The sequence below is a fragment of the Dermacentor variabilis genome, chromosome 1 (assembly GCF_050947875.1).
Source record: "Dermacentor variabilis isolate Ectoservices chromosome 1, ASM5094787v1, whole genome shotgun sequence".
NCBI classification, from domain to species: Eukaryota; Metazoa; Arthropoda; class Arachnida; order Ixodida; family Ixodidae; genus Dermacentor; species Dermacentor variabilis.
In genome coordinates this window covers 50585825-50602171 of record NC_134568.1, presented here as the reverse complement: position 1 = coordinate 50602171, position 16347 = coordinate 50585825, and the positions used below count along the sequence as shown (strand labels likewise).

Genomic DNA, 16347 nt, shown 5'->3' with positions numbered 1-16347 from the left:
TGCAGCACTCGTTTCGAGATTAGCCGATCCCAAATTGTGTGCCAAAATACACTTACTATATTCCTTCCTGGTGCACCTCAGTGCAATAATTCGTATAACACTTGCGTATTTCATTGCATATTATGAAGATTAATATCGTAAAACTAGTGTTAGTAACATAGTTTATTGTAGATGGAAATTTCTTGAGCACTGGCAGACTTCAAATTTACAATCACCACATACACGCACGGTTATTGTAAAGTTACTTAGGTCAGACTATGAGTATCTTCGTTTTTTCAGTCTTATAAAAAAGTGGCAGTTTCGCCTGAAAGGCGAAACATCCATCGCGATAGCAAATTAGCAGACAGTCATACGAAGTAGGGATAGTAGCTTTATCAGCCATATAAACTTGGAACCATTCGCTTACAAACTGAATTACCAAAAATTAACAGGCATGGTGTACGCCCGCACAGGCAAGCGCGAACACAACACACCCGATGACCGCGGGCACTCCCTGTAAAAACGCTGGCGTTTGCAAGCGCAGCAGCAGCAGCGAGCGAAGTGACCGTGCTGTCTATTGCTTCAACTCAAACAGCGGCAAGAAAACCGCGCGCACAAAGGTATCAGTCGTCTGCAGATCGCTTTCGAGAGACGGCGCGCGCGACCGCGCGCCGCCGCGTAAGTACGCAGTTGCTGGTGGTATAGAAGCCGCCTTCCCTCCTTTTCACCTGCGCCACCTCCCCAATTTCCTCCGCATCGCGCGCGAGATTCAGCTGCGATTTTCCGTTAGCCTTGCACCCGGTCGCGTTTTTACAATTGCTAGTAGGTACAGTGGGGCGTGACGCTTTTCATGGCGCTCGACGTTTCTGCGCAGGCGTAAGAACGGGTGCGAGAGAGAAAATGTGGGGGCCTTTGCTCCTTGAATATGTGAGTCTGCCTAGGCACAACGGAGGAGGTTCCTTAGCGCGTGTTGTATGCTTTTGTCCCCTAGGCATGCCGGCATTGCGAAGTGCGGTCCGCCGCTGGCTCCCCGCGCGGTGAGGCAGTGGGCACGGACGCCCCATTTGGTGATCGCTGTGTCTGAAGGGGCAAGGTTCTGACTGTCGCGGGTCGCTTTTTTCGTCGCGATAATAGATTGCATTTTTTACAAGCACTGCTCCAGGAGGGCACATGTAACCGGCAAACGGAGGCCTCAGGAGAGCATCTGAGGTTATATTAAAGCAGACGGCGCAGGATCTCCAGGGAAGCCAAGCGGTAGCGGGGGTTCAAAGCTGGAAGCAGGGCGGCCCAGGAAGGAGGAAGTTGGGGCCGCGGAGGCCGAAGCCTGCCAGGAGGTGTTCGCGTAAAAAATTGGCTGTTCGCGATAGCGGACAGACGATCTTATACTCCCCTGGCACGCGCAGGTCTATGCGAACCCCAACCCACGGACCAGTCCGGGTTCTAGCTTTGATGTCCCCGTTGCCTCTTTGGTGTCCTAGAGGCGCCGCCAATAATGCGAAATAATGACGCGTTGTTTTCATTAGTAAAAAACACGATTGAATAAATATAATTGCGTCCAGCCGCCAACTTGCGATGCTAAGTTCAGCACTACCACGCTCCGCGACTTCTGCCGGCACGCCTAGGGACAAACGCATACAACACACGCTAAGAAACTCCTCCATAGTGCCTAGGCAGAGTCGTATATTCAAGGAGCAAAAGTCCGCACATTTCCTCTCTCGCACCTGCTCTTATTCGCGCATGTGCGCAAACATCCGTCGTCGCCGCAAGTGCCACGCCCCGCTGTACCTACTAGAAATTGGAAATACTCCGCCCGGTCGCGAAATACGCGGTTGCTGCTGGAGCCCAACGCTGCCCCCCCTCCTTCCCTCCAATCCCTCCACGGCCTTTCGCGCGACGGAAGACAGCGCGTTTACTCTCCGCCTTCCTCTCTCGCGCGCGCCAGTTGAGCCACGATCGTCGGCTCCCCTCGCGTGCTTTCACTCACGCATACAACATACGGTGCGCGGCGGTGGTGTTATCGCCCTTCGACTTTATACGGAACATCACAGCGACGGCGACGGCAAAAATGTGCCTGGGGTGTCTATCGCAATAAAGCTTTTCCCTATTGTAATGGTGAAGTTGCAAATCATTACAGGTAGAAAGTGCAACTGTCAACCAAGCGTACATGGATTACTGCACTATTGTTTACATTTAAGCTCTCGCTTCATTCTGTTGCCAGTGTAGATGGTATAAAATAACCTTCTTAAAAGGAACGTGCTGTTGGGCTAGAATAAAAACAGGAACAGCGCAACACAGGACGAGCGAGTAAAGAGCACAGGACAGCGCTCTGTCCTGTGCTCGTTATCGCTCGTCTTGTGTTGCGCTGTTCCTGTTTTTATCCTAAAGATGAACCAACCAGCCCCATTGAACACACTGTTCGGCAAGTTGGTGCAAAATCATTCCAAAGGAAAGTGGGTACGTTCCAAACTATGACAAATCGTTTAACCCCCATACAGGTGTTATATTAATCAAAGCAACCTTATTTTGGAAACACTACTCAAAAGAGCAAGGTAGCTATAGTTGCTCACAAATTGGAACCATCACATTTCAAGTGCACCATCATATGAAGATTTAATTCACACAGAAAAACTATTGCAGTCATTTCAAGTTCTTTTAAGACAGCTCTACCAATTCAAGTCATTTTAATAAAAACTGTCGCAAAAATGGCTTGCGTTATGCAACATTAGAGGGCCTGTATAATTATGTTATAGTACAAAACATGGAATAATGATTAATACTTCTTTATTTTTTATTATATTTCCGATACGTAAAGTTCATGTACTTAGATTTTGGTGCCCGCAAGGAAAATCCAAGGGGTTTGAGATTAAGGCGGAGTCGCCCACTATACGGCGTCATCCAATATCATATCGTGGTTCTGGCACATAAAATCCCAGAGTTCAACTTTCAAAACAAGTTCAACCTGAACTATTTCCTTGACAGACAGTTATCGTTAATAAGGTCCAAGAGAATGCGTAGTAACCGATCGCTGTTCTCCTCTCAACACTTCACCTTTTCTTTAATGCTTAAATATTCGTCACGGAAATGGCGGAGTATACTTGCTTAGTTTCATCAGACATGTAGTATACTACTGCTACATGGATTATCGTGAGTCCGTGTATGAATGTTAGAAGACAGGTCGGACCAGGCTCGCAGCTCTACCGACAAAACCGCTCTGCATCTTCCTTCGCCGTCGACGATGCGCCCTCGTTTGTCAACATGCTCTCGGGACATGCGCCGTGCCCATGCAACAAAACAGGATAGGGCGGCAGCAGGGTAGCGGTCAGTTCTCACAGTGTACATCAACTCGCTGTCTACAAACGACGCGTGTCACAAGCGTTCCTTCACGAGTGTTGACGGCAAGGCCACCGAACTGCTTTGCGCACGCGTGTCTATTTTACTTACCAGGCAGTCAAATGGAAGGGAACATAAGCGTCTCACAGTCGTTCTATCCAGACTGACTCAAAGACAACAAAACGGGGCTACACAAAGACCATTCCGCCAAGCCACGCAGCACGCCTAGCGGCTCGGGATGAAAGGATGGACACCACACGGCGGAAACCGGGTCAGCTATCATTCAACGTCCCGCGTGTCTTGTCTGCGCACGGTCCCCTTCGCCAGGATCTCTGACCAGAAGCACCGTGCGTGCCTCGCTGTAGTATTCATTCCCCGGGGCGTATACGCAAAGCGATGGCCGTGGCATGAGCCGGCGACCCTTTCCACGCTGGGTGACGCGACGCGGGTCGAGAGACCGCCACCACCAGAACGTCTCCTCCCGGCCTCTCCCTCTTTCTGCAGCCACTCGACCACTCTGAGAGAAGGCCGAACAGGCGACACGCTCGGCAGCCAGCTGTGGAGGAGGCCAAGAGCTGAAGGAAGGACCCGCACAGCAAACACGCGCACCGGAATCGTTGGTCCCGTCGCGAGGCGCCAGTCGCCGCTAGCACGCGCTGAGAGGGCAAGAGCCTCCCGGTGCGGTTACTGGGTTGCCCGCCTGTCCGCCGGCGGCCTAGAACTGTCGCTGCCGCCACCGCTGCCCGACCGACCGAGTCTCCCGTTCGCCGGGCCGCGCTGCTTTGCCTTTCGTGAATCCGCGGCCTTGAACTGTTTAGAGCAGCGCTTAGGGTCACCTGCGGGACTTGCGACACCGGCGGCGCAGCAAAAGCACGGGTTCGCGTCTTCATTCACTGGCTTGACGCAGCAGAAATCTTCGCGGCCAAACCGCTCGCCGCTGACTTCATGTCCATACGAAGGTCGTAACAGGACCGTAGTGTAGAAGGTACCTCTCGCGAGGGACTTCGATTCGCGCGCCGCTTCTACTCGCCGCCGTCATGACTTTTGGACCTGCTCGTCCTTGCTGTGAACCCGAGCTTAAGCGGGAGTGAAGACACGTTCAGCTTTCTGCTGCGTGTGTACTTCATCTGCGACGTATCGCAGTTCCGTTGACGGTTGCACCATAGCACGAGAGCTACTCCCGCTACGCAACCAATGGAGAATTACTGCATCTTCCCCTGGAGTACGTCAGCGGTGCTTCGCCGCTTCCACTGGCACGTGCTCCTGCTTGCACTCGGCGTATCCGTACTGGTAAGTCATGTTGACGTCACTGCAAATCTTTTTTCTGAGAAGGGACGATAACGTCTACAGGTCCATAAACCTTAAGAGCGAGCCCTTCGCGATGGAGTTCGTAGGGTACTCACCAACTCCGTCACGAAGTGCCCTGGCAACCATGACAGCTCACTAGACGCTGCGCCAGCTCAAACATCAGATATTTTCAATAAGTTTTGCAGCGTGTCTTTCACGTGTTCATATTGAGCACTATATTCTTTTTATTTATTTTTTCTGTGGGCCCATGTGATATACAGATCCCATGTGTAACCCTTTCATTGAATTTTCACAACTGGTCAAGGTTGTGAACGTTAAACGCAGCGCACTGACATTCCAGTTGTTTTGCTTTCTTTCATTTAAAATAAAGAAGAAGGAAGGGAACCCCGGTGCCCGATTTTCGTTAGTCACAACCATATGAAACTAACTGATAATGAAGTCAGGGAAAGAATAGTGAACTTATTTGTAATTTTGAATTGAAGTCTAAAAACGATAAGCTAAAGGGAAATGAAAGTAGTCGAAGAACAACTTGTAGCTGGTGATGCCGAACCCACAACCTCCGCTTTACGCGTGCGTTGCACTACCCATTGCTCTACGGCAACGTCTCCTCCCACGTCCACATTCTGGGGTATTTAGATATGTGTGCAAGACATAACCTACTCTAACCAGCTACCTGCCCCTAAAGTTCACGTACTAAGTCATCGGTCAAAAAGACGTTCCGCATCCGACGCCATGGTCACGAGTCGCGCTGGCTAACATGCCCCCAGGTTGGACCTCGTACGCATACCTAAATACCCAGGAATCTGGACGTGCGAACAGGCGCCGCCGTAGTGCAATGCACGCGTGTTGTGGAGGCTGTGGGTTTGACTGCCACCGGCGGCAAGTCGTTTTTTCGACCACTTTCATTTCCATTTAGCTTACCATTTCTGCGCTTCAGTTAAAAACTACACATAATTTCTCCTATAATTTCCATGGCGTCATTATATGTTGGCTTGATTTGCTTAATATAATTGTTCATGGAGATCGCAATATATTAGAATATTCGTATATTCCTTCCAGATGGAAGCCTTTGTGACCTCATTAGAGCCATCCTGCGAGCTACGTTCACGTTCTTCTACTGTCGACATTTGTCTGACCGCTCTGGCTCCTTGAAGTTCAAACGACGCTAGAAGAGCGTGCGCTTCGGCTTTCACCAATGATTTCGGGCGCTGCCCTTTGAACTTGCGGTTATGTAATAGTTTCGCCTCATTGTGTTACGTGCATACCCCGTTAGATACGTTCCAGCACTTAGTCATGCCAGGTAGTGCAAATTCCAGCACGCGCAGCACAGATTCAAACAAGTGCGGTGGCTTGAAGCAATGCGAGTACCTTGTTCTCGAAAGCAATAAGGTTTTTGTCACCTGCTGCTGCAGCTTGGGCAGAATACAACGCTGCAGGCATAGCAGAAAAACATAAATGTAGTGGTCTGGCACAACGTACCGCGACGTCACGCGGTGTCAGAGGAAGTATTGCTGGCAGACCTTGAGGTTTTTAGGACGCGCACAGATATGCTTCATTATTTCGATTTCACTGCATGAGCGTCCGCAAGTCAACGGCTTGCTGCAATACATACATTAGTAACGTTAAGCAAGATTTATGTCACCTTTGTATCGTTTATGTCGAGTGAGTCGTTTATGTGGAAACTGAGGCAACAACGACCACTTGTCCGAAACTGTAAGCTCGGCCAGGCACGAACATCGCATAACGATGTTCGGCTGCTAAGTAAGCGGTCGCGATTTCCATTCCCAGCTGCATTCCAATGGGTATGGAATGCAGCAACACTCATGTAGTGAGCTTTCGGTGCACGTTAAAAAAATCTAAAGCAGGCGGAGTGAAAACCAATCCGCAGCTTCCACTACGACGTCACATGCAGTTTTGCATGCTTGCATGCAGTCACATGCAGTTTTGCATGTTTTGCTTCGGAACATCAAACAACAAACACCATCGACCCATCAATAAATCAGTTAATGAAGGTTAATAATTGTAATCCACCCGAGAGTAGCACGAAGCTACAAAGGAAGTCAATCTGGGTTTCTATTGAAGAAGGCTTCGCAGTTGAAGAAAAATTCGCCCTGGTCCGGGGATCTACCGTCTTAGCGAACCGACTACCGGCCAGCTCTACCGTCTGAGCTAACTCAGAGGTTATCAGATCGCCGGGCGAAGCGGAATCATTCAAAAACTCGAAGTGCGGACGCAATGAATATGGAAAAACCCATCAATCAGCGGCTTCTAATCCACCTTGTTTATTTCCGCAGAATTAATTTGTTATACTCAATGAGTTAATGTACCACGTCATGAATACCTTCCAGTGAACTCAACGGCTAGATTCCCAGTTATTTGCCTGCATTGTAATACTCGCGTCCATGCGCGACCCTACCACTCTGTGCAGTGCAACGGCTGAATGCATACATATTTTGACAGTAAACTGCAGCGGTTCCCTATCTCGTGCATAGTTACTAGACAAAGCGAATTCCATTTGTAGCTCTTTGATAAACTCATTCATAGAAAAACTCGACAAAGAGATGTCTTTTCAAGCTACAGTTGGACAAATGAAATTGAAACCTGATCCTCCTTACTTTTCGCAAAGGATCAAGTTTGCAACTTCGACGTTGCCCCTTATCTGAGCTTCACTCTCCTCAATTCTTGTAGATAATATTCATCCAGGCCGAAACACCTCCTGTCCTGTCGTTCCATATCTCCCGTCACATTATTATCTGTAATTCAATGCTCACAGACTACTTCTGGTCTGCCCACCAAGGGTATCACCACACATTTGAATAATGAACCTACACAATTAACATTAGCAATGCGTGCATGGTCCGGTGCATATAGCTACACCGCACAGCGCTTTTTGATGTGTCCAGCAAAGTTTGAAAACAGCATATAATATTTCTACGTCTCACCTGAAGCACATTGATCGTTTCTGCCTATATGCAGCTCATCCGGGTAGACTGAGGTACAGCGAACAGTGAACACTAGTAAGACATATAGTCGGAAATACGAAACAGCGTATTGAAACGAACGAATGCAGTTGTTCCGTGCTAGCAAATCTACAGGCCCGAGACCATGAGTTGATCACGTTCTCAACCATTTTTTGACCACCGGTTTTCATGTGACTTCAACTCTTACCACTATCGTTATCATCACTAATGCTCACTTCAGGACAAAAGCCTCTCCGAAAGATGCCCAGCTAAGCCCCTCTTGCGCTGTTAGGCTCCATCTTATGCCAACATACATCCTAATTTCATCGCATCACCTACCGCTCTGCCGTCCTCGATTACGTTTCCCCTCCTTTGCTACCCTCACAGGCCATCGGTCATCTGCGCTACGTATTACACCATCTGACCCCCTCCACTTCTTCCTCTTCATCTCAAATAGAATATCGACTACCCGCGTTCTCACTCTGATCCATACTGACGTCTTCCAGCCTCCAAGTCACGCCCATCAGTTTCCATTTCATCACTCCTGGCAAAATCCTTATCTCATCCGTACGACAAGTTGGCTGAGATAACTTACTACTCCGCTCTTTCGAAAGGCTGACTACCAATCCATAATTCTTCTTCCCCTGTCGGGTTATTGAACATTAGTTTTCTGCACGTTACTCTTACTATACAGATCCGCAAAGAGGAGCGCAAAGTGTCGCGTGAAACGCCGTCAACTCATACACGCTTTCGGTGGCATTCTACGAGCAGAAACCACGGTATACTCTCGAGCTTCGCGCAGTAAGCCGGCTCTCATAAGTTGGCTTCGGCAAAAGTTAAACGCAATCTCGACCGATGAAGAGAGCGTTAGAAGTCAAAAGACTTGCGCTGACGGCGACATCTAAAAACCAAAAGATTCCAACGACTTTAAACCGCTTGTATGTATATGACAGCGGAGTGAAATGGTGAAAAGCACTTTTCCTTTATTACGGCTAGCTCAAGACCAATACAAGCCGATCAGTACAGTAAAGCGGTTCAGAAAATTGTTATTGCCGACTGCATTGGCCTTCAACTGCTCAAAAGTTTTCGGAAGGTTGATGTTGACGTCAAGAGAAAGCAGAATTTACTCACGCACAGAAGAAAGCTTGTAGGATTGAATGGTGCACCATATGCCCTGCCGCACAAGCGAATATACTTTCAGTTCTCACTTCATTTCGCGCAAAGGCTATTAAGAAATTCGATATTTCAGAGCGGTAAGTTTTTTTAATTACTGGACGAGCCGTTTGTTGCGCTAACTCGCACTTTGCTAGAATATGCACGACAACTTGTGAGAAGGCATCTGGCTTGAGAAGTACGTCCTACAGAGGTTGCTTCGAACAGGGCAGCCTTGTGCTAGTGGACAGGGAAACTAATCATTTTTTACTAGTTTATGTATTTTGCCCCAGTTTAGCCAAGACATTATGCTTATGTACGGCGGATGCGCGATCGTTGTTCTCATATATCTACACACGCCTGCAAATACTTACTTCTTTAAATTCTGTAGCACTTTATCCACCGTACAATCCTCGAGAGTGTCTCGTCTTCAATAGTCAGGGATTAGAAGAAAAGATAAATACGGGTGTGACAGAGGACAAATGTAGGCACTCCTTGAGCCTCCTTGCGACAGCAGAAGACAGTGCGCGCATAAAATAGTCCAGCCGCGTATGCAGGGTGCTGTCTACTGAAAGTAGAACACGCATTTCTATCGAGCAGGAAGTAGGTTCTTCGAAAAACTCGGCGTTCTCAACAGGATCACAAAATATAGCAATTCATTTTTGACGCACAAGCAGGGTTATGCACATTGTAGGCTGTTGTCAAGTACCAGCGCTGTGATCTTAGTTAAATGCCGTAAGGCTGACCTTGAAAAGAAAGTCGAAGTCGTATCGCAGTTGGTAACAGAAGCGAAATTACGGGCGACGCTGGAGAACATAAACGAAGTCATTGCCGATATCGGTGTCACAAGTCACAGGCAAAGTGCACGATTACTATGACGTTAAAGGAGCCAGACTTCAGCGATAACTCGTAGTTTGTTCTGATATTTTCTGTTGGTCACTTCCGTGTTTCGGAAACTGCTGTAAATGATTGTGCAGACCTCTTTGTGTGCCAACAAAATGGAACCGCTTTACCCTGGCACAGATATGTCGACAGACCTAGATCCTATAAAGAGCGTTGCTTCTTTGGTTTAATCGCAAAGCAAGTAAACAGCTTGTCACGTGCTGCTTGCACGCACCACTTGATCAACACCTCTGCGAGGGGAGCCGGGTGGCATGTCGCCAGTGGCCGGAGGCCAAGACCTTATGCCGATCAGGGCCAAGGGCAACATCCCCTCTCTGGCCGGCCGGACGCCGTCGCGTACGGCCACTACTATGCAGCCCTCTGACCCCGAACGGCCCACAGATGTGTCTTGTTTTTGTTCCGCCAGCGGCCTGCCGGCTTGCGACGTCGGGGAGGTCTCTGCCAGCGCAGGCGCGCTTGTTACGTGTCTCCTCCGTCTTTGCACGCTTCTACGCCTTTGCCGACTGCGGGACTGCCGAGGAGGAAACCGGTTGTCCCAGATTTTCGACGATGTGTGCCCCAATGCCAAGGTCGTCGCCGTCGTCTGCCGGGCAACCGTCACCTGCCCCCCTTACTTCCGATGTTGTCGTTCCCCGCGTGCGTCAGGGAGGGAAAAAAAGATAGAACTATAAAAAAAAAACTTTTCTGGTACGTCCTTACGGCAAATGTGGGTCGCTCTGATCTAACACATTCTTGCCGAGTTATACGACTGCAGTCTGAGCACGGAGTTTTTGCGTTCTTTGACACTTACTTCCACTTCGCCGCCAGCGCTGGTCATGTCGAGGAATGACTAGTGGGGCTGGGCAAGCAGTTCCAGGTCGCGCACGTATCCATGTCGAGCTATGATGAGACCCGCCGTGATAGCCCAGTGGCGTTGCGCTGTTCAGCTCGAGGTCGCAGGTCATCCGATCGCGGCCGCGTTTCTATGGGTGCAAAATGCAAGAAAGACGCTCGTTTACTTAAATTTAGGGGCTCGTAAAGATCCCCCTGTAGTCAAAATTAATCCGGAGTTCTCCACTGCCGCGTTCCTCATAGTCATGCCGGGGTTTTTGGCACGTAAAACCCAAGGATTCGCTTTATCCAGAACCCCAGAACAAAATCTATGCGTGGCCTCAGCAGCGCAAACTTATTTTATATCACATAACTTTCGGAATACAAAAGCCAAACTAAAATTGTATATAGACATCTGGATGATAACATTTATCTTCTTCGTTCACGTTGCCTATATAGAACCCTTCGCCTATTGAAGCAAAGAAACAAATCAAATGACGCCAGTAATTTAGCTACTTAGCCTTACAACTGCACTTGTGAAATCATAGTAACGATAACTCATTAATAAGTACCGCGCTGAAAGTATTAGGATTTCATTCAATATTCTGACAATACTACAAAACTGGTTACTTCGCTAAATATGAAAAATATAGAGGAAGTATTGCAGCTATCCTTTTGTAAACTACAAACGTACGACGTGGCTAGTCATGCCTACATCTTAGGAAATCAATGGTTCTAGGCACTCGAGGAATAGCTCCGCATTTCATATCTGATTTGACTATAATAAGACAAATCTCTATCAATACTAACAGTGTAATTACTTCTAAACCTGCAGGTCGGTAGGTCTATTGAAACGGAAGCGTCCCGAACACAGTGTCTTTAATGCATTCATGGCACAGTTTTCGCACATTCCTTTCCTGAATAGTCATTGCTAAGAGTGTATTTTGTAAACTTATGTCGCATCAGTGCCCTCCACAACTAGCTATCGCTACACATTCTGGTATCTGCCACTCATGATAGCTACTTGCATGATAGCCGCTAACGATGTAAACGACTTTCTTCAAGAGCGAGGAGTAGGCCTCTCTTCAGAAATATATCAATGATGTATTTGTAGGCTATTTACAGAAATACATAGACAAGTATTTCAGACGAACAACTCGTGCGCCAGGCCAGCCCACGATTGTCATATATACCTCAATCAGGCGTGGACTTTCGGCACAGCCTGTGTCACTCCATCTTATATGTATTAACGGTCTTCATTCGGTAAAAGATGGGGCGTCGCTTTCTCGGCATAGGGTAAGTTAACAGCGCAGAAAGGCGGACAAAGACGTAAACAGGACCAAAGGGGGCGCTGGTTTTATTATGAAATGCGCGGAATATACTCTTTTGAAACAGCGATCGGAGATGCATTCTAACTGACAAATATTTATTCGAAGATTGACGAAAGAAAATGCACATGAAACAATAATTTATTATCACAATGACCTACCGCGCGTGCTGCCTGCCTTCCTCCAAAAAAAATTTTAAAAAACACCAGCCCTACAAGTGACAGGGCTATGGATGGCTTGGATGCCTATGGATGGCTATGAATGGAGCAAGGCGTTTGCTGACGCATGTGCCTTGTTGCCGCGACACTTGTGTTGCTTCTATGGTTATGCTGGTGTGGTCATCTCCGTGTATACTATTTACAGTGGTTCGTTCGAACCAAGGTGTGCAGCCACACGCACCAGAATTATACAGTGCCAAAAACCCTATATTATTATGTTTATTGTTGGCATGTTCGCGCACGAGTTTACTTAAAGCTCCTTTAAGTTTACTGAGGCATATGCCCGTTTGTCTACATAACAAGCACCGCAAGAGAGTGGGATTCCGTATACGACGCCGCGTATGAAGTCAACATACTGGCTCCTGTGCTTGACCTCGATTTGTCCCTTTGGCTCTTTTGCCAGTACAGGTCATCTTTGAGATATCTAAGACAACTTACGTGGGGCCGAAAAAAGACAGATGGGTGCACAGGCATCGTCCCATCTTTTTTTCCCAAACGCTGGAACACTTGATGCATGTAAGGGATCCCAGCGACCTCACCGACCCTTTAAATGCCCCTTCGTTCCTGTGCCATCAGTTCTTTCACTGATTCGGGCCTTCCCAGAGAATTGCCTCAGCAACATCGCAGTTCCGGGTAACCTGCGGCATACCTACTTGAGCTTGAAAGCTGGTGCCAACATTGTGACACGGCATGCCCCGTCAAGGGCGCTTTAGCAGCATGTACGCGCGATGCCTCTCTTGACCGATTTGCAGTGAGCTGACGCAAACGACTATAGAGCGCACTACCGGTAGTACTGTTTTAAAGGCGCAGTCCGTGAAAAATGAAAGGCTCATCTCGCAGAAGGAGTATATCGTGAAACTAAAATTTGCCTATATACCTGAGTGTATTAATACAGCAGCGCACGTCGTTGTTTATTAAACTGTGAGATTCTAAGAAAATAGGCCACCGAAGGATCGGCTATCTCTATCAAAGATGAACTCCAGAAACTAAGAAATGGCAAAAAAAAAGAAAACGAGACAAAGGCAGAAAGAAAAAAATTGCCGCAGAATAAAGCAACGAATTCAAGCATAGCATGCTTTACGCCATATATGCATAGCCACATCACTAGACGTATATCAGCAACGCGCGAACGTCCGTTCACATTGCACCTTACCAGAACAGTCACTACACAAAATAAAAAATACACGGAAGGACTAAAAGAGAACATCACTACAAACACTACACGCAAGTGACTGACAGTGCATTTCAGCAAAGAAAGAAAAGATCACTGCAAATTCGCATGAGTATGCATGAAGTGAGATTAGTAATACATTCACGATCGATTGTCTATCAAAGAGACTGCAGAAAGTCAATATCTATTAAAAAGACACAATATGCTGTGACAGCGTGTCTTTGTCCGTACACGACCCGGGACCAAGAAAGAACCTTGTCTGCGGAAAAATGACGCCTATCAAGGCGATTCAAGCCACTGCGCAGGGTATCTCACTGCTGCTGGCATTGCGGGCACTCGATGAGCAGATGTTCTACAGAGGCATCGAGGGTTAACCAGCAGCGGACGACCTCTTTTTGATTCTATGTAGTAAGTAAGGCGTCTGGGACACCTCTTAGCGTAGTCGATGTATGGGTGCATCAAAGGAGCGATCACAAAAACATGTGACACTCGAAGCAGGACGATAGTGGCGAGCACAGTCGGCGATGGTTGAAATCTGATCTGCGGGTAAAACGCGTCGGCTTTTCTACATGACTCGTCGAAGGTTCCAGCGTAATCGCTGGTACCCGCGTGCCTTCCAGAAAATAGTACACAATTCGCGTCGCGCATACAGTCAGATTACACACAACATATAAAATCAACGATAACCTTCGAGTAAGTTCCAAATCATGCAGACGCGTCTTGCGCTGAGCGATAATCTTTAGTTATTAGCGGGCGAAATGCAGTCCCCGAGAAAAGGATGAATAAGAACACGTGTTCAATATTGAATATTCAAGAGGCATCAAGGTATCTAAATTATGTGCCGGAGTAGCCTATCCGTGGGCGGTCTCATTTCTGTCAATATCGACTTGGTCCGGAATCCACGGAATACAGACTCGACAGCTAACATAAAATGTAATCTGATTGTGTGTGTGCGTGTGTGTGTGTGTGTGTGTGTGTGTGTGTGTGTGTGTGTGTGTGTGTGTGCGCGTGCGCGTGCGCGTGCGCGTGCGTGCGTGCGTGTGTGTGTGTGTGTGTGTGTGTGTGTGTGTGTGTGTGTGTGTGTGTGTGTGTGTGTGTGTGTGTGTGTGTGTGTGTGTGTGTGTGTGTGTGTGTGTGTGTGTGTGTGTGTGTGTTCATACGATATTAAGCAACTATTAAACAAAACAGGTACTTAGGTACACAGGTCAACTAGGTGAACCAGATGAAGCTTCGACGGCGCGATTTGACGCACCTAAATATTATATGGGCCTTTTTATTTAATGGCTGCGCCCTTAATGAGATATAGACGAACATTAAGGCAAACGCACAAACACACACGCGCACACAGTGTTCGTCTGTCTCATTAAGTGCGCTGCCATTAAATCAAGGGTGTCCAGCTAACCAGCCCACCAATTTCTCCTGAGCAAGATCATATGATCAATAGTCACAGATTGTATCACCAAAGATCATCTACTACGGCAAAACCCTTCAATATTTCGCAAGCGGAAAGGTCCATGTTGGAAAGTACTTGCATTCATGGGTAATCTATATAGGTAGTCTGCATAGATGGGTAGTCTATATATACTATGACTCCAGGACGCTCTGGAGACGCTAACAGCAGCGTATGCCTCAGTTCCACCCTGAGTATACAGGCCGTGAAGTGGTTACGCTTCTAATTTACCTCTAACTTTTCTTTCTTTCTCACTATTTCTTTTTTTTAAGGCACGGTCGGTTGGAGGGTTACAACCATCAGGTTAACAATCGGCTGAGCGATTTCTGTTCTTTATAATCACTTCTGTTTATTTAGTTATTTAATACTACGCCAATCGCTGCATTATCGTTGCCATTTCAACATATTGATGATGATTTCGCGTTACACTGACAGCCATTAAGGACTGACAACAATTATCAAAAGGGTGTTTAACTGAGCTAGTCGGTTAATTGACATCGAAGACATGTATTATTCAATACCGCACGCGGATTTGATGAATGTACTGAGAGAGACCATCGAGGAGCAAGGAGCCTTTCCATTTCAAAACTCGGTAGGAATGTCTGTGGAAACCTTCTTCGAGCTGTTGAGTGCCAATCTCGCTGCCACAATCGCTGTCGATGATGAAGCCTTGTTCGTCCAAAAGAGAGGGGTCTGCATTGGATCAAAAATAGCACCAATCCTGAGCGATTTGTACTTTGCAGCATGCGACAAGGAAATTCAAGAATCCATCAAGGAAAGGCGTATCACACGGCTCTATTGATACGTGGATGACTTCTTGATACTATGCCAAACGAAGAATGCAACCGACTGCAAACAACTTAAGGACATCGTACTGGAGTCCTTTCGGTCAACGTGCCTAGAGCTGAACTTCACTTATGAGCTTCCGATCCGCTGTTCTCTGCTGTTCCTCGACATTTTATTAGAATTCCGACTGGGGCATCTATGCTCGAGGTACGAGCACAGAGCAAAGAAACAATTTCTTCCCTTCACGTCAAGCCATTCCAATACTGCAAAACGGGCAATAGCGGGTACAGCGTTTAGTTCTGAAGAAATCGTGCCAGCATCAAACTGAAAAAAGTTTTCAGCTGCAGTTAAGTAGGCTGAAAAATGCGGGGTACCCCGTGTCGATGTTATGCAGTATAGCTGAAGGCCTCGTAGAGAAGTATAAAAGAAAATAAGAAAGCAAAAACGAACCTGAAGTTGCGGATTCAAAAAATAAAAATAATTGTGCGAAAATTTCGTATGTGCATGGACTGACCCATAGTCTCATCAAGATTGATAAACGACACGGCGTCTGAGTAGTATGCTCAGCGTCAAACAAAGGAAAAAGTATGCACGCACGAGTGAACGAGGAGAAGAAGAAACTACAATTAACAAACGGGAAATGAGGCATCCACCCAATTGTAGTAATTGCTACAAAGGAAACCCATACGGGCTCCTCGAAAGGAAAGCCTCACAGTTGAAGAAAAATTCGTCCTGGTCCGGGACGCGAACCCGGGACCACCGCTTTTCCGGGGCAGTCGCTCTACCATCTCTACCATCCCCCTGTACTGTGAAAAACAATACGTAGAGCAAACACGAAGGTACCTTACTGATCGAACAAGAGAGCACGCACCATCACCTTCAGGGACCCGCGGTAGGACAATCTAGCCTTGCACTGCAAACCTTGCGAAATGAACAAAAAGGAAAAAAGATA

The 16347-nt window shown here is 47.4% G+C and overlaps 1 protein-coding gene across 4 annotated transcripts in view; it reads left to right on the top strand.

Moving 5' to 3' along the window:
* The window catches only part of spz4 (Spaetzle domain-containing protein 4), a 146356-nt gene that overhangs the window by 79113 nt on the left and 50896 nt on the right, over positions 1 to 16347 (top strand). The window contains exon 1 of one of the 4 annotated variants that reach the window (XM_075687201.1): positions 3853 to 4599. The exons of 2 other annotated variants lie outside the window; for them this stretch is intronic. In XM_075687201.1, the coding sequence (XP_075543316.1) occupies positions 4504 to 4599 (96 nt within the window). In that variant the 5' untranslated portion in view covers positions 3853 to 4503. Of the gene's footprint in view, positions 1 to 3852; positions 4600 to 16347 lie in introns of those variants that run through there. One more of the 4 variants, XM_075687207.1, reaches the window with a different exon arrangement.